The 19,482-nt window shown below is 38.2% G+C and overlaps 1 protein-coding gene across 1 annotated transcript in view; it reads left to right on the top strand.

Annotated features, from left to right (window-relative positions):
- The first annotated feature begins 221 nt into the window (after positions 1 to 221).
- Positions 222 to 19,482, top strand: part of MYO16 (myosin XVI) — a 278,025-nt gene continuing 258,764 nt past the window's right edge. The window contains exon 1 of the mRNA XM_059465978.1: positions 222 to 355. Coding sequence (XP_059321961.1) covers positions 328 to 355 — 28 coding nt within the window. The 5' untranslated portion in view covers positions 222 to 327. The remainder of the gene's footprint in view (positions 356 to 19,482) is intronic.

Below are 19,482 nucleotides of genomic sequence, written 5' to 3'. Positions count from 1 at the left end.
GAAGAATGTGGCTGCAAGTGCACACCAATTAAATCTTCTATTCCTGGGGATGTGGGATTAGGAGCGCTGTCAATCAATTGTGCTACAATAGCACGTGCAGCAGTCATGGTTCAAGACGCACTGAGGTTTATCGTAACTCCAGCAGCCGGGTGAGGGTGACTTGGAAGCCTCTGCAAGATCCTGGAACAGAAACTGCGCTGAATAATGTATTCTGAGGTGCACTGGATACCTGAGGAAGGGCTTTAAATAATGCATTTTCTGGGCATGACAGTTGTAGCAGAAGAGAATGCTGAAACCTGTAGCGAGACTACAGCCTGAGATGAAAGAATGTCTCATTACCATTTTATCAAATGCTGTAAGTAACAAAATGGTTATTTTGCTTTTAAAACTGTCTTTATTTTCTGAGGTGTGTCTTTTCATTACATATGCAAAAAGTCGAATGCAGATGCTGCATGATGTCAACACAGTAGTGGGGAAAGGGAGTTGTTACTTTGCATGTGGATATACAGGCAGAGCCCAGTGTTTCTTTCTCTCCTCTGTTCAGAGATAACTTCATTGTGTGTGTAATAATGCTCTCATTCTGAACTTCATAATGATCAGCTTTTAAAACTTTTGTTTAAATTAATCACCAAAGAATGTAATGTCCGAAAAGAAGAAACGTCATTGACAGCATTATGTTAAGGACGCTTTTAAGGACAACCTTGGAACATGGCTCTCACACTTGGCAAGGATATACAAGTGAGAATAGCTTTATAATTGCCAGCCCAGCTCATCCTCTACTGTAGATCAAATGCTTGTATCCCCTCCTTGTCAGAATATTTAGCTATTTGGTGTGACAGACTTAAAAAAATAGCAATGAACTTTTAACCTTGAATCATGCAAGCTTGCCTCCTTAAAGATATCCTGAAATTGGGATCTATGCTAAATGCATTTGGTTCATTGCAGAGGAAGTTCCTAACAGCTTTTTTTTCTTTTTCAAGGTTGCTTGTCTTTCTAGCTGCACATTTTTCAGTCTTACAGGATTTGCCTTTGAAAGCATCCAGGGTCTGAGTGGATATTGCTGTGTTTACACCAGAGAAATGAATTATTCTTTCAATACTTGTTTTGAACAGCCAGCAGTAGTTCAATAGCCATAGATATTTTTTTACTGAAGGACTTAGAAAACTTCAGACTTTAGTGATTATGGCACAGTTTTTACATGTCAAATAGCAGACTGCTGCAAAAGGTTTTTCTCTCTAGATCATGGTCTTTGATGACTTAAGTGTACCAAGGACACTTTGGAACTATTTTAAAACACTGTGTTATAGTTAATAAATAAGTAGTGTGCTTCTTTGCTGTCTTAATATGAAATTAAGGTGCCCTGGAAGTATTTTAGTAATTCGAGTAAAAATGATTTATATAGGTTTCCTCTTGTCTGCATTCAATGGGACTGGTGTATGGACTGCCTTTAATACTAGTGGGAGCTACAGTTCCCTGTTCATGCAGAGAAGCAGAGATTAGTTTTACTGCACAGTTTTAGAGGTGCATTCTAGGAATAAATCTTTGAGCTTGTACTGAGATTTGATAAATGCAAATGAGGAATTTACAATGTAAATATCTTGAAGATGTCCAAAAAGTATTGTTTAGTTTTTATTCACTTTAAAATTACTCTTACAGTGAAGTTGTTGCAAATCTAGATAGGCATCTGAAAGTCAATAGCATATTAAATAAGTAACTCTTCAGTGAAACTACAGGAAAGATATGAGGATGACCCTGAGGTTCTTCTGTTAAAAGGAAGCAAATGATGACTAATTGGGACGTTCATTGCATTGATTGCAGAGATGAAGGACTAAAACACAGCAGAGGGAAAGGTGAATGTACAGCATCAATTTTGTCAATAATATTTGTTTCCTGTTTTTCAGATTTGGAGTTTTGATTAGTGAATTCTCGGTAAATTGGGGTGGTTTACTACATAGCTCTTTTCTTTCCAAATTGTGTCCTTTAGAAGACAACCGCTGCTGGCTGGAGCCTGACAGGAGTTTTTTTCACTGCCCGTGCTTCTCAGAATTGGCAGAAGTGCTTCCATTTCCACCTGTAATTAGTGAAGGAGAAGCACTTCCTCTGCAATGCTCCCCTGAGCATTATTATCTGACTTCACATGCCAATATGCTGCAGATATTTGTGTTTGGCAGACAGCTGGGACCAAAGATGGGCCAGGGCTGCGTGCGCAGTTGCAGCACCAGCAGTGCTCTGAGATGTGCTGAGAACAGCTGAATCTCACTCACAGTGCTTGGAACGTGACTCTTCACACCCCACTTTGCTTTTAACTATTTCACCAGTGATTTCTGTGTCACAGAGAAAAGACACTGATCCAGAGGAAGCACGGTGGCAGAGCACTGTCTCTGGGACTACTTTGGGTAGAGAGGAAATATCTAAAAGGCACAAATCAATGACACTTAAAAGCCAGTGTTTTATGAACTACAGTGCTATGTACCTGGCTTTTGCATATGTTTGCCTCTTGGTTTTTTTAAATCTTTGCAGAAGTTGGGTGTGGGGATCTGAGCTGAGAAGGGCTATAGCTATTCTCCAATGATGTTAGTACAATTTTATTAATATTCTTTCATTTTTTCATGGCATTGCTCCCATTAGAAGGCTGTGAAAAGCAGGTATACTTCACCATATAAATCACCATCTAGTTATAAGCATTTTCTGTCTGGAAAGCTCCAGCTTGGAAAGCTCTTCAGTCCACTGTAGACTCATAAAATCATTAATGTTGGAAAAGACCTCTAAGGTCGTGGAGTCCAGCCATTATGCTAGCACTGCCATATCCACTACAAAACCACAGCCCCAAGCACCATATCTACATGTTTTTTGAACAGTTCCATGGATTGCAATTTGACCAATTCCCTGGGCAGACTGTTCTAGTGTTGGCCACACTTTCAGTGAAGTATTTTTTTCCTAATAGCCGATCTAAATCTCCTCTGGCACAACTTGAGGCATTTGTTCTTGTCCCATCTCTTGTTACCTGGGAGAGGAGACTCATTTAACACAATTGCAGAGAGTGATAAGGTGTTCCCCGGGTATCCTTTTCTCCAAGTTAGTCACCCCCAGCTCCCTCAGCTGATCCTCTTGTAACACTTGTGCTCCTGACCCTTCTCCAGCTCTGTTGCCATTCTCTGGATACTCCCTCCTGCTCTGAGCAGGGGGAGCTGTGTGGTCAAACCAGATTTTCTGGGGCCATGCCCAGTGAGGTCTTTCATCCCAGTAATGCTCTGGAAGTGTGCCTGCTGCAGCCATCATGTTGTCTTTAGCTGGCACCTGCAGCATTTAACACTAAGCTGAATGAGCGTCTGCCTGCTGGAGCAGCTCGTGTTGTCACTACTCATGCCCATCTCCTTTTGCAGCCAAGTATTGCTGCTGCTCAGAGCTGTCCCTGTCTGTGCTGGTAGCTTATCCTTGGCAATCTGTGAGTGTGAATATTTAGAAAAGAGAACAGTGGTTTGTAGGAGAGTATCACATATTATCTGCCAGCTGCAGGATACCATTTTATCTTGATGATTTGTGTGACAGGTTGTACAAATGAATGTAATTTTGCAAATTAGACAGCACCTTGCTGCTGTCTTCTGTCCCTTTTAAATCTAGTTATTATATAAATATCATCATTTACATGTTATGGCAGTGGTTTTCTACCTTTGCTCTGGACTGCCTCTGAGGGATCTGCAAAGGGAGCTAAGAAAAACAGTACTTTAGCAAGGAGGCTTAAATTTATTACTCCAGAGTCTGCTTTCCACTGCAAATGCTGTAGAGGTGCATGAGTGCAAACAGAATAAAAACCTTGCTAGAAGGAGTTACAGTCATGCCTGGTGGAAGTCCAAGCCAAGTAAATGTATCCAAATATTAGGATCATAAAATCTGAACATCACCTTCTACTTCTTTCTGGTTTATCTGTTTCAAATTCCTTTAAATCCTTTGTGTGAATTAAAACCCACTGAATTGTGCTATGTGACAGACCAGTACCTACAGTGATCTGGGATGGAAATACTAATTAGATGTTTATCGATAAATTTAATTCCGGATTTGAAAGCAGATAGAAAATTAACATAATAAGTTTCTTCAATATCTATTCCTTATTACCTTCAGGACCTGATTACATGGCAAGGATTGTCTATGAAGTGGTAGCTCTACCTGAACCTTATGGAGCTTGGACAGGGTGGGGGAAAGATGTGATATGATATATTAGTTTCAGTTTTCAGAGGATGGAGACTTGAACTTGATTCTCCCATAGATGAAGAAATAATACTGGGGGTGAAACATGTGATACCTTCATATCAGCTTTCTTACTGTGAGACAGCCTGTGGAACTTTGATCTGTGCCTTGGTAGAGTGAGTTACTGTTTAGACCAAACAAGAGAAGAGGAGCCTGAAAAGAAAAATTGGAGACCTGTAGTCAGTCTGTGACATAGGGAACCCTTTACCTCTGTGGCAGCATGGATGTGTGATGACCCAAGTAACAGTGACACATAGGTGTGTTCTGTCACACTGGATTCTTGGTGACTTAAGAGAGCTAGAAAATTTTTGAAGTGTTTTCTCCTTCCCAAGAGCAGGATTTCTTCTATTCCAGGGTTAGGCAGGAGGTGGTAATAATTTATTTATTGTATATTCTGGTGTCACAGAGAATTCTCACATCCTTTTGGGCATGTCTTCTGCCTCCAGTGAGAAGCTCAAGAGACAAAATAGTAAAAATATGCAGGTGGTGGAAATGAGGGCTGTAAACAGAAGCAGGATGTCTGTGACAGTCCTTATTCAACCCCTATCCCATTTATCTACGTTGATAATTCATGATAGCATCTTCTAACTCTTGTGTCATGGTTTATTTCTGCAATAACAGAGCTAAGTACACCATGGCTGCAGGGAAAAATTCCTTTTCCTTGTACATGCTTATAACACTGTGACCTGTGGCATGAGGTTAAGATTGTTACTGAAATGAGATGCTTAGCATGGCTGAGTGATCCTGCCTGCTGGAAATGAAACTGGGAGGCAGAGTCAGGAGTCATCTGCCCTGGAAATCCCGAGGGAGCAGGAGGAGTGGCTTTGTGAAATGAACCACTGCTTGGGAGTTTTAAGGTCCTGTGAAAGCACATAAAGCAAGTCTGGGGGAGTAAAGAGATTTTGATGAAAGGTATTTGTCTGAGAAGCTTATACTGTAAAAATGTATAAGAGAATGCTAATGCAATACACGATATTTTGTATTCCATTTTGACAGACTGAATATGTCTGATGTATCAGTGATGTGCAGTGCAAACTTTTAAAAATAGTTATATGATAATTCAGGTGTCATGAAAGATACCTAAAAAACTAGGTTTATAATTATTCGGTTGAGAACAAATGGGTTTTGTCTTACTAACCTTAATACAAATAGAGCCACAGCTAGAATATTTTTTGCTTCTATTATGCTTTTTAGCTCCATGTCTCTCACTGTCATCACAGGATAAGTGCAGGCCAACAGGAAACGAGGATATTATTTACCACCTATGAATGCCAGTATGTCTTTACTAGTTAGATGTTTCTCTATTTTTATTCTCCAGTTCCTGTGCTCATGTGACAATGACAGAAATGCAACATTAATTTTTAAATTTTAACTAATTTTTTACCTAATCTAAATATTGACAAATTTTCATGACACTGAGTGCAAGGAAAGAGATAAAAAATAAATTTTTATATCAGTATGTAGACATAGGAAGTTATACTTAGAAAAATGTATTTTGAGCTGTCAATAAGCCAATTAGCTTGGCACATTTGTAGTAGTAGTCTAATAATTTGCTTAGTGTGTTTCCAGTAAATAAAACTTACCTCACAGTAGAAACTTTCCCAACCGCATAGAATAGCAATTATTAATTTTATTAAGATGCATTTTTATATTAAGTTTATATTAATTTTGGAAAACTACACTTTGAAATAATAGGAAAAGGAGCATTATTAACTTGGACAGCTGAAGACTATAACATTTCCAACTTCGTACTCAACTAAGAATAGTTTTTATTTATAGTAGTTTAGTGGAAATCACAGTCATCCACCAATTATTTTTTGTTTGCTACTCTAAAAATCTGTCAGTAAAGAGAAGAATCAGCACTTTCTGTGGAAAACTTTACTGAGGGCTTATAAGAAATTCCTTATGATTTTGGTATTTAGAGAGCTTTTTTCTTCTAGTTATTCTGCAAACAGCTAAGAAAGCTATCCACCCTAAAAATCAGATGAAAGAAGATTATAAAGGTCAAAGTACCACATTTTCTCACCATATTGGCACAGCATGTGTGAAGCTTCAGACTCTGATATTACATTTTTTGAGAAGATTGCTGCAGGAACAGAGCAGAAAAACACCCCACACCAACAACACAACCCTCCCAACCTCTTTATTTCCATGTATGAAATTATGGCAATATAGCCACTTTTCAATCCTGATGTAGCTTCTTGCTGCAAATAATCACATTTATTTATTTTTCTTGTTTCATATAAATTATTATACTGCATCATGCTGATTTTTGCACCGTTTTTAAGTTATAAAACCAAACAGAAAATATTTTTAGATAATCCAATTAACACCTCAATCAAAATTGCAACAGCATAAACATGAATATTTGAAAGCAAGTGAAATCTGAGAAGGAACTAATTCTAATTTGTTTTTAAACAAATGAAAATAATTAATTCAGCAAAAGCTTAGTTTGATTTGGAGCAAATAGAGAGTTGTCCTAATGCAAGTTTTTTAATATATTAAAGAAGAACACCACCAATTAAAGAAAAATGCTGTTTGTTTATTACAAGAGATACTTTCCATTTGTTTGCTTTTGAGCAGATGCCTTTAGTGAAAACAACAGCAACATAAGACCTACTAAGAGAGATCTGCAAGTTTTGGCTGCTGCACATCCCTTCAGCCGACAGCTGGGTCAGTGTGGTATCCTTGCAGAAACACAAATGCAAGTAGCATGGCCAGAACTGGTTTTCATGCCAGTGCCATTCTTGTACATTGAAAGACAACAGTCCCTGACAACTTCCCCCCATCTATAAGGTGATTCAGAGAGCCCTGACTTAGTCCACTTTAGATCTCTTTTTGATGTAAAGATAGGACCTGGCAAGGAATGTGGACAGGAGGGCACCACAGACAGTGGAAGAGCACTTGGTCATTGATTACTGTGCTTTTTATGCAGCTAGAATATGGACATTCATGTTGGAAGTGTACTTTACTCTCTTTCATTTCATAGTGGATTTTAAAACAAAAAACAATCTTGTTCTCAGAAAAAAAGAGATAAAACCTGAAAACTTTTCTTGTAAATGCTACTGTGAATGTCTCTCATGCAATATGCCATTTTAGAGGAGATTCAGAGCACACAGACAGGCAGGAGATTTGGGCCATACCACCTCAGGCTGGTGGATTCCTGCTGTGGTCCCCTTCAGTGCAAATCCTGTTATGAAGTGTAACACATAAAATATATATGGGACCCTGTAAAGGCATCTACAGAAAATAGAGCAATGTATTAAGGTCATATTTGGAGAGTTAATTGATAGCTTTCAAATGTGATCTCTTTCCCATAAAAGGAATCATAGCTTTCTCCTGTGAAAAGTTTTGTAAATATTGACATCTAGACTGAGAAAAGAGGGAAGCAAGCATATAGAAATTTCCTCTTTTTTCTGTCTTTGTGAGAAGAATAGTAATTTTGTTTGTAGATAGCTTACTGCAGAAAGCTCTAAAAAATGTTAGAACAATATATTCCTTGCTCAACAATCATTTTATGTGAAAGGAGAGACATTTTATATTCAGATTGCACATGAACTGAACAACTTGTTTTTCAGTTGCTTTACTTTCAACACAATTATTTGATTATGTTAGCTGCAGTACTAATGTTAGTTGCAGAAGTGGCATGTGTAAATCATATAGACATAGTTGTGAAAAGTAAGGCTTTTAAGGCAAACTAAATTATTTAATTCCTCTTAATCAGCAATGAATATATAGATTTATTTTGTCTTGGAGTGACATTTTTCTTTCTCGTGAGCAGTAATGTCAGAGTTGGAATAATAATTTCTGTTTAATTTTTACTTCAATTTCTTCAACATCTCTAAAACCCGTTTATGTTCATCCAGTTATTTCTTCAGTACAGGCGCCTGAAGATATGTGTAGACTAGGAGTCCATCCTTTGATACTGCTTTTTTTCAGTTGGTCAAGTGAGATCAAGCTTTTCAATTTCCTCTTCTTCCTCTTCCTCTTTTTCAAATTATCAACCATATTTCCCCATTTTAATTTAACCCAGAAAGGACATTGCTGCACATGTTAACAATCAAATATTATAATGCTTATCTTCACTTCTGCTTCCATGCCCCTACAGCTGTCCTGTATATGGCCACAAGTGTAATTCTTGATGGTGGATGTGGAAGGTGACCTTAGAGACTGTTATAAACACTGGTGTCAGAAAAGCCATTAAACTGCTTTTATTTTCACTTGCCCATGAAGATCCAGCCCTCACTAGCAATCACCCTTGCTCTTCCAGCCATAGCCAGCCTTACCTAGGACATACCCAATAATTACCCTGCCAGTGTGAGGGAGAGAAGCCTTTCAGATGCCACTGGTGTGGCTTTACCCACTAGAAATTCTCATGGGTTGGGTCTTTACTGAGAGGTTCTCTTTATGGAGCTTTGCAGGGTCATTTGGGGATTTCAGAACTGAGTGAAGGAGCTGACCTGAGTGTCCAGAAACACAGAGCTGCTATGCCTGTGTTGTTGCTTTTGTGTGGCTGTCCACTCAGAACACCAAACAAGGAATTTTGTGATCTTACTTGTTAATCTCATCCATATATATTATTTTTGTCTTGGTACTCTGCCTAAATTTGCACTGTATTAAATTCATTTTATTGCTCCAACTTCTCTTCATTTTTATGGTATATAACCTTTTTTTTCCCCTTTCACTCTTTAAATTTCTGTTAACTTTTCTCTCCTTAGTCACTGCTTAGCTAAGCTATGCATATTTAATTCTTTTCATCTTTCTTCATAAATCAGTCCCTCGGGCCTCAAAACTATTTGTGGTAGTTTCTTTTGAACTGCTCCAATTTGACTGTCTAGAATTGAATGCAATATTCCAGATAAGTTGCCTTTCTGCAGAATGGAGGAGGGCCAGTTTCCAATCCTCTTGCTGTTTGAAAACTGAGATGGCAGCCCCTTGATGTGCACAGAACAGTGACCAAAGGTCTACATATTAGCTCTGCTGCAGAATTTTTGTTAGCTCCACTGTGTGGTAAACTACTTTTCCATCTGCTTTTACTTTACAGTAACCTCTTTAAATTATTAGATTGCATGTAGAACCATGGTTCACTTGGCATAGGATTTCCTTTCCTGTGTGCTTGCCAGTCCTTATGGCTGGGTCTGTGAACCACTGCTTCCTTTTTGACTTTTAACTCCCTATGATGTATGATACTCAATATCCCCTTTGTTTTGATTCACATCATGCTAAACTAGCTTTTATATATGCAGGTTTTTGCAAATTTTGATATGTGTGTTTTTCTCCTATGGTTTCTGTAATTCTTGTATGCTGGATGACTCTTGAGCCCTGGCATATTTGCTGACTAAAACAGTGTTATCTGAGAATGTCTATGATAAAAGAATGGCCCCAGGTTTTGAAACAATCTGATTTTTTTTCTTTATTCAAGTAGTTGGTTGTTGCTGCTGTTGTTCAACTTTTTCAGTACCCTTGAGGTGTAGTGGCTGTAATTCTGGCTTCCCTCACTGTGCACTAATGTGTTAATTCACTTTCCCAAATTTCGGATTTACAAGTATTAACAACAGTCTTAGTGTTTTTCACTGTCTACTTTGTTAAGTAGCTGTGTAACAAAACTTTTATATTATACTGTGATGGCAGGAAGAATTTTCCAGTGCATCTCTTCCCAGGTGCACGTGCTTCCTTCTCTCTGTCCTATAACTGAAAGTGTGGGCTAGAGATCCATGTATTATTACATCTCCATTTAATGTACTGTAAGGAAATAACTATTATTGCCAAAACTTAATTGTCACTTCATAAATCTTGTGTTGCAGTCAAGTAAAGACAGCTTGGTCTGTGCAAGGCATAGAAGGAGTTATATTTTCTGGAGGACTTCTCATCTATTCCTTCTTATCTTTCTTTTTTGTCATTTGGCAAACCCAGTTCTTCTTTGTTCTCATTCTACCTTCTGATTTAGAGCTTCTGGAGTTTTACTTGCTCTTGGTATGATTTACAGCAATTTGGATTCTTCAAATATGACCAACTATTCTGATGCTATTTCCTCCCAGGCTTTGCAAGTGACAAGCATTAATTAGTATATTATTCTAACAAGTATACATTCCTTGCTTATGAAAATGCCAAATAAAAGGTGACATAAATTCATAGATCCAAAAGTTGTAAGAATTAGCGCAAGCAACCATTTTATTTTCTCTTCTGAGTTGTCTATATATAGATATATATTAAAAATAAAAATGTGTTAGTGCAGTCAGTGTTAATCAGATGACTTTTGTTTTATGGTTGCTTTAAACTCTCTCTTCAGATCCTGACATAAGGACTTGGACTATTTCTTAAAAGGAAAAAATTAGCTGCTTTACCATTAAGCTCTGGGAAACACATAAGCATATTTTGCTTTGATCTTTCTAAGGAAACAAATTCTTTGTGATTATGTTACTTGTGTCTATGCATCTTGTTGGTTTTCTCCCCATGATAATTTCCAAATCCGTTACCCAGTTGCAGGAAAATGTTTCAAAACCAGGTTAATCATGACATGATTTATTCAAACAGGTGAGTACTACATTGCCTAGTAGTGTTGTACATCTATTTCATTATGGTTGGAAATTATAGTGTGGCTTTTCTACCATATGGGTGTCAGGTTTAGCTTACAAGCCGTTATCTTTTGTCACACAAGGTACCAAGTAAAGTCAAGTCTTGCAAGGAAATTTAAGCACGCTACAAATAAGTTTCTTCTTGTGCTGGTTTCAGGTGGGGTAGAGTTAATTTTCTTCACAGTGTTCTAGTACAGGGCTTTGTTTTGGATTTGTGCTGATAATATAGAGATGTTTTTGTTATTGCTGAGGAGGGCTAACAGAGCAAAGGGCTTTTCTGCTTTTTGTATAGCCACGGTGGGGAGGAAGTTGTTGGTGCATGGGAGGCTGGGAGGAGACACAGCCAGGAAAGGCAGCCTCAATTGACAAGAGGGGTATTCCAGACCACAGGAATATATGCTCATAATAGAAAGTAGGGAGGAAGAAGGAGGAAGGGAGTGCATTTGGAGTGATGATGCTTGTCTTCCCAAGTAACCATTGCACATGAATGGGGTCCTGCTCTCCTGGAGATGCTGAACACCTGCCCAACCATGGGAAGCAGTGAATTAATTCCTTTTTGCTTTGCTTCTCTGTGCAGCTTTAGCTTTTCCTGTTAAACTGTATTTCAACCCAAGAGTTCTCTTTTCTTACTCTCTAACCCTTCCTATTCTCTCCCCAGTCCTGCTGGTGGGGCAGTGACTATGTGGGGTTTGGTGGCTGGAGTCAAACCGCAGTGTTTGGGTGAAAAGCAATGCCCTGCACACTTGGCACCACTTACCTTGCTGCAAGCAAAAGATAAGGTGTTGGTGGGACAAGCTTCAGAGGGTGTGTCTACACTTCATAAACAATGAAAGACGTTGGAGTGCTGATGCTCTACAGCATTGTTATTTAGCTCACTGGATCATTTTTGAAGTGTCCCTACTAGTTCTCTCTATGGCAAAGGCTATGGATGATATCTAGAGACTCCTCCCAAAAGACAAGGCAGATGAAACAGCCCCAGATTGTGTGTTCTGTCTCCTGTGCAATCGTTCGTCTATTTCAAAAGGCTTTTATCCTCAAATACTGTTTCCTGCCTACATATAGCCTCCTACTACTTTCTAGAGCATTTATAAACACCTTTGGGTTTATGTTGTAAAATACCTTTCTCCTATGTTGCAGTGCAGTCTTCTTTATAGACACTGTGAAATTTAGAAGCCACAAAAATAGATAATTATATCTTAGAGCACAAGAGCTCAGCAAAATCAAAGGAGAACTAGGACAATATGCTGTGCTGTCTAGATGTGTTTCATTTTTTCTTCATGAACCTTCACTAGTGAACATGAGCTGATGTACAACATTTAACTGACAAGCTTTGTTTTTTTCCTTCTCATTTCTTTTTTTTTTTTTTTCTTTTTTTTTTTTTTTGGTCAGGGAATACTTATATCCTAGGTTTTGTGACTGATTTCTTAAAAACTTACTTAAATTCCAAAAGAGCAGTGTTTTGACCTATTGCCTGAATACTCATTATTTAAAGAGGTTACAATAAAGCCCTGAATTCACCTTGAGCACAGACTTTCATCTCCAAAAAGCCCACCTGAGATATTCTATGAGATGAATGGGTGAATGTGTTTTACTCAGACTGTGCAGTCTTTCTGGTTGGAAACTCCTGTGCTCCAGAGCAGACAATGCTGTCTTAGTTTGTTTCACAAAAGGTTCTGATGTTTGCCGGAGAAATTACTTGGTTTTGCCAGAAATTGCTTTGGTTTGTGGGAATCCAGAGTAGAGAAGGATAATGGCTGTAGAGAGAAGAAGGAGATAGCAGCTTTACCAAATAAACAGTATGAGCCTGACCAGATCATGTATGTTCATTTTGCTTGCATTCCTGTAGTTTCTGGATGTGATCTACAGATGAGGACTGCTGCTCTGGGGCAAACAGACTTTCTTTCAGACCATTCATACTTGTCAATTCCCTGTGCATCAAAACCAGACAAAAGAAAATGATTTTTTTGTTTTTCTAAAGAATGAGAAGAACCCCATACATATGTATTTGAAACCTGTGTTTTATTACACTGAAGGCTAATGTACAGGCAAGCAGTTTGGCTGCATTTTTGAATAAGCTGGCAAACAGTTAATGAATTTTACCTAGAACATAAAATCTCCATATGTCACAGATTGCTACATGGCATAAATCACAAATGACAGTGCAGAGCCCTCTGTTATATTTAATTAGGTATTATTCAGACTCTCTTCTATCACTACAATGGCAAGATCCCAAACTGGTGGTTTCTTTGATTTAAATACAATAAATTTTTAGAAAATGCCAGTGTAACTTCACTGAATTGCTGATAGATAGATAATAGAGTCTATTAGGAAGCTTGTAGAGTTGATAAATAACATCTGATAAGTAACTTTTCCTTGGTATCAAGCTGGAAATTGATTGCAGTTCCTACTTACCAGTCTAGTCACATCGAAAGGCTCTTGAAGAGCAGCGTACAGGAGTGGGGTTTTATAAGAGAGTGGCTGCTTGAATGTGCTCAGGATTGCTCTTCAGCAAAGACAGAATTGGGTGTTAAGCAGGAATTGAGGAAGCTTTGTATATCGTGTCATTTCAGAGCCCTAACTTTCTAATTACATCAAAAAGGAGCTCTGTGGAGCCAAGAATAGGAGAAGCACATCAGCTCCTTTACTGCAATGTAATTTATTCTCAGAGGACTTGGCATCAATTGAATTCTTTACATTCTTTACAAGGTAAATAGTTATACTGCTCCCTCATGATTATCTGCTTTTGGGGTGGGAAGGGAAACCAAAAAGAGGAAAAAGGATGAAGTCCATTGCTACAGTGAGCAGGTCTGTACTGACCTGATGGAAGGGTTTCAGCTGTGGAAGTCAGGCTGAGTGGTTGCAAGCACCACTCACAGCTTAATAAATGTAATGGAGAGGCTGTTCAAATGGTAAGTAATTTTCCCTGTGGTGAACAAAGGATTTTCAAATCCAAGTATTTTGGTGCTGATCTTAGTGTTTCAATCTGAGATGGATTTAATCTAAGCCAGCCTTTCCTGTGGCTGTTCTTAGCCACATTTCTTTTAGAAACTGTAAGATCAGTAGAAAATACATAATAACTTTTGATTTCTGAAGAGAGCACCTGTAAAATGCATTGATCTACAGTTCAGACACAATGACTTCAGTTATGCTTTAGTATTTATATCACTGATTTCATATCAAATTCATCTCAGCTTCATAAAAACTCATAAATTGTTATTTCTAATTCAACATAATAAATCTAAATAATATACTTTGTTGGTAGAAGGAAAAAAGCCTTCTGTATAATAATGTCATTATGTGTAACAGCAAAGTGCATTACTGAATAGGCCAGTGCCTAAATTTCTGGTCTGACTTCTGTAGCAAACATGGAGTGCACATTAATGTAGCTTTTTGAACTGGATGAAGCTGCACCAATTTACACCATCGTGTGATTTACACCATACATGTATCTGAATGTGTAAGTGCCAAAGCACTTGCTGCTCCTTGCATGCCTTTCCCACATATCTTTGTTGATAGTGTGGTTATGGTTAGACAGCCAGCTTCAAAAGTGTTGTACAATGGTACTCTATGAAAAAAGGCCTTTTAAAATTTGTTGAATGAATGCTAATCTATTTAAACGTTTATTGAAGTTGTTGAAATTTTGATATATTTTTATCTTTCTGCAATCCAGGACAATTTCAGTTATCTAAATTAGAATGCAGATGTTTAATTGCAGTTGTGAAAATGGGCTGATATCATATCTTTAGCAAGAATAGACCAAGATAGGGGCTAAGTGTCAGAGGACCCAAACTAAACACAGTATATATTTTGGAGGGTTTTTTTACTCTTTTTCCTTTAGTGACATTAAACTGCTTAAAGACTATTGTTTTGGCTGCAGTATACATTCTCAGAATCTCAGATTACCATTTTTCCAGCTATATAAACCCTCTATATTTTGTTTCAATGCTATAAGGACTGGGGTTTTTCAAATACCCAGAACTTTAATTATTCATTGTTTAAAATATTATAAAAATCAACATGTTTGCATAAATAAAGCTAAGCATGTCTCTTATTATTTCGAAATTTGTAATGTTAAGCATTATGCACCCTTAGTCCATGTCACCATATTTGAGAGGCTTGCTGCATTAAGCAATGTCAATGTTTGATTGTGTGCTTGCCTTTAATGAAAAGTCACATGCAATGTCAAAATGCGTCTGAGCAGAGAGGTGAGCCTGTGTGTGCATTATGTAGGCATTCAGCTTTACTTTCTGGAAATGCCTCCTGACCTGTGACATAATCATAAACCCCCAGGGACATAATCACCCCCCTGTAATGTGAATTACCATCTGAGGTGCATTTTTTAGGATGACTAGTCTCCTAATTTAAATGCCAGACCAAGTGACTAAAGTTGATAGACAAAAAAGCCATAAGAAGCAGTAGAAGGGAAAGCTATATCAGTATGGTTTCTGAAAAGAGATATGGCAAAAAATTTCCTTGTATACTGTAAAGTTACTTGAGCTCAAATCACCTTCAGAAGATGGAATAATATTTCTGTAACAGTGCCCATTCTTCCTCTCTGTTTACATCCCATCACCCTTCCTTTGCTCTTCATTTTGTTCAGGAGCTGATGCTTGTAATGTCACAAAATATTCCTTCTCTCATCTTCGCAGTGAGAACCAGTGACAATTCAAAACAAACTGTTCCTCTTTACTCAGAAATCTCTTGTTTGTACAGGCAGGATCAAAACTGTAATTTGTCTTGTGATGCAGATGTCATACTCTCCAATTGTGAGTAAATTGCTACAATTTTATTAAGCTGTTGTTTTAAAGTAGTGATTCTTCTCTTTCTTGTGGTTCATGGTGGTCCCAGTCAATGAAGCAACTTTTTGCTAGCAAGCATCATTGAAACTTTTTTTTTTCTGTTGGTTACAGTGGTAATGATTTCCTTTGTCCTGTACTAATTAGTAATCAATGTTACATGGTATAAGTTTCTCTGGTTTTGATATTTCAGTGTTTTTTAGAGGTTTCTATATTGTGTGCTTATACAGAAGATGCAGACCTTAAAACTATATGCATACTGACAATCACGTTTAATCTAGTAATTTTTGTCCAGAACATCCCATTAAATAAATAATAAACCAGTAAACCTTGCCAGCTTTTTCATGGGTGACACTGCCACGGTATTCTCCAGTGCAGTCTGCCATGACCATCACAGTGGCCTGATTGAATCCCTGCACATTAGTGTAATTTGTCATGCACTGAGCCAAGAACTGCATGAAATAATCTTCAAATCTGATATATTATGTAATGAGATACAAACTCTTAAGCAAATGTATTCAGAAGGCAACCTTTTTTCCTACCCACAAATCTTTACCATACTCCCTCCTGACTAGCACACTCAAAACCAGCTCTGTTTGGGGTCATGTTTTCCATCTATTTTCTGCTGTTGAATGGGGGTCATACAGTGTTCTTGTACCAAATCAGTATGGCAGTTTGTGCCAGTCCTCCCATATTTGGGGAAGGAAAGGATGGACAGACTTGCTGCACATTACCTTTTTAGGAGGCTCTAATTGCCTTTTTTTTTTTTTTTTTTTTTTGAGTCTGACTGTGGTTGAGGTGTCATTCTCTAAGCAGTAACTGTTTGCATCCACCTAATAAAGTTGTGGATTTTAGCAGCTATTTTTTCCTGTAAGGTTTCTTTGCAGGGGAAGCTATTGGTGTTGGCAATGCTCACTTAGGACAGAGTAGTTGGCACACTTCAAAGGGAGAGCTTAATCCTGGGGATTGGCTTGCTAGAAACTTTGGGCAGTTCAAGAGGGGAAGTGATATTTTCACACCTGAGGCAGACTAACCCTATACCTTGGTGCAGCCTGGGAACTGACTGACTTGAGCTGCAGTCCTGCTGAAGAATGTGCTGGGTTACAATGGACACAGAGCTGAATGGAAGCCAGCTGTATGTGCTGATGATAAATCAGACAAACCACACAGGGGCTATGTTCAGAGGTGTTTGGTCAGCAGACAGAGGGAACTTATTGTCTGCTGCTACTTGGGGCTACTGAAACTGCGCCTGCAAATACGTGGTGTTGGTGCCACCAGTCTAAGATGGACACTGAGGCAATAGAATGAGAGCAATGGGAGGCAACCAGGATTGCTAGCAGAAGTGAAAAAGCTGAAACCTTCTCAATAGTGACAATTAGTACCAAGGGATAATGGCCACCAAAAGAACTCACGGCATTTTTAATAGAAGCCAGTGAAGCAACTTAAACAGTTTACCCAGACAATTTGTAGAATCTGTTAACAGAGGTTTTCAAGACTGGTAGACAACACAAAGTTATTTGATGCAGTTTTGGTGAATTACCCCATGCTTCATGTGTATTAAGCCATCCACAGAATTTTCTCCAGAAGCATGTCTATCCTGTGTTTGAGGTGAGCTCTCTTGATGTGTGAAGGAAGCTCTGCCTCTTGTGCCATCATCGGTTCCTCTGCTGAGTGGGACAACAGAGGAGAGCTCTGCCTGGTTCTAAAACTGGATGCTGGACTCAATGGTGCATTCCTTAGAGATGAGTGCCTGAAAGATTGATTCAGGCAGTTTGCCTTGTCTGCATTTATACTGTGTTTCCTAATCTAGGCTTAATCTAATGAGGTTGCTGACCTGCAGCTGTTACATCCACAGTCAGATACTGATCTCATCTGGGATGTATCAGGTTCCAGATGAGCTGAGGAAAGAAATTTCATCTTCAATTCATTAATTTTTAGCTGAGACAAGTGACCAAATGGATCAAGAGTCCTTTCCTCAATTGGCCTGGACTGCTTTGACTCTGGCCACACACCGTGAACTGCTATGTGCGGCCAGTTGTGGTAGTCAAGCACTGTTCCTCATAGGGCAAGTAGATAAAGACTCATACAAGCTGAAAGTCATTCCAGTGGAGAGGCAGAGGACACTAAGCCAGGAACATCCTTCCTGAGACTGGTATCTGCCTGTGAGACAGCATCTTTGTTGTGCTGTGTTTGACCGAGACACTGAGCTGATTTTTTTTTGATTTCTTGCCTTGGAAGAGGAGAGCAGTATGATGGCAAAGACGTCCTACAGCTTGCATCAGTCTCAGTTGCGATATGGCAGCAAACACTATGAGTTCCTCCTAAGAACAGAGACTGCCCATGAGCTAAGCTGAGGAAAAGCAAAGATGCCATAAAGTCTGGTTAGCAGGCAGTGCAGATTTACAGCCATGACTAAGACAGTAGCCACAATTCTCAGTCTCAGGTGAGTTTTCAGAATGTAAATAGCAAGTTAAGGTGCAGCCTGTTGGAGCTCAAGTGCGTGGCTGCTCCTTCTTCCCTTCTTGAAGGAGAAGGAATGAGCAGAGCAGGGGTGGGCTCCCAGCTGCAGGCAAACACAGTTTAACACAATGAACTGGTTTTCCCTCTGTGACTATGAGCCTTGCTGGCAGGCATTGTAGTCACATTTAGAAGTGTTAGGGTATAGATAGACAAATGTCTCTGTCTGTGGCAGAAACAAAAGGCCTGTGTAGGCTAAAGGCTTTTTATATACATTTTTATATACATATTTATATATATTTTATATACAGCAGAACAATTCTGATAGCAAAGATTTGAAGTTTGCTTATTTTGCAGTCCTATCATGAGAAAAAGGTACAGTTGAAAACTACCTCAGGCTGAGGAGAATGGTCTGAATGTAGCTCTTCTATGGGGTTGAATGCTCTGGACACTGGGATTGAACCCAGGAATAAAGTTACATCTTCTGCAGCTTTACAGAGTTACCCATTCATTTCGTTGTGTCTTCCAACAAGGAAATAAAAGAAATGAAACATATAATTTTTGCTATGGAATTAAACATATAATTTAAGGTCAAGTGGAAAATTTTGTTTTATACAGCAGAAGTTATTTGCTTTGACATGCAAGAAGAAAGGGTGTGTGTTTTGCCTTAATGCAAGCCAATACGTGTTTCCAGTTTTTAGTTTGACAACTCGTTTTCTTCTAACTAGAAGGGTATGTTAAGAAAGGAGCAGAAATTATAGGGAGAGAGTAGCCTATGTTAAAAATAATTGACTGAAATTGACCTGTAGTATTGTATTCTGTGTCTGCTTCTATCATAGTGTTTGCTAACAAGACACTCTCTGGGCGCTTTTTGGATTAATGTATGTTCCTCAGTTTTGAGAAGTCTGGTTTGAGACCATGATTGCAATTTATAGTTGTAAATTTATAAATTTATAAAATATGTAATATTTTATATAATATATAATATTTGTATTATCTGTAATTTATGAAATAATATAACAAATAATTTAGCAAATAAAGATATAATTTTATAAATAAAATTTATAAAATTATTGGCATGCAGACCTCAGATTACAATTTTATATTTTATTATGGAATTGTGATACATTATAGTTTATAGACTACTATGGCTTTAAAGCAAACCAAAACATTTTAAAAAAAGAACTTTAAAAAGAAAATCACTTCCTTGATAGAGAATGCAGATAAGGATACTCTGTTGTCTCTTTTTAAAATGAAAATAAATAAATATTTGTGATGCTTTTATGTGCTGTGATGACATGAGCTTTACAAAATCCTGTCAGGAGATTGTTAATTGTGGCTTCAGAGCAGGGTTTGAGTGGAATTCAATAGATTAAACACATGTCAAACCACAAGGAGAAAACAAAGTG

Source organism: Ammospiza nelsoni, chromosome 2, assembly GCF_027579445.1.
Source record: "Ammospiza nelsoni isolate bAmmNel1 chromosome 2, bAmmNel1.pri, whole genome shotgun sequence".
In the NCBI taxonomy this organism is placed as follows: domain Eukaryota; kingdom Metazoa; phylum Chordata; class Aves; order Passeriformes; family Passerellidae; genus Ammospiza; species Ammospiza nelsoni.
The sequence above is the reverse complement of the archived record's forward strand: the minus strand, read 5'-3'. Positions and strand labels throughout refer to the sequence as shown.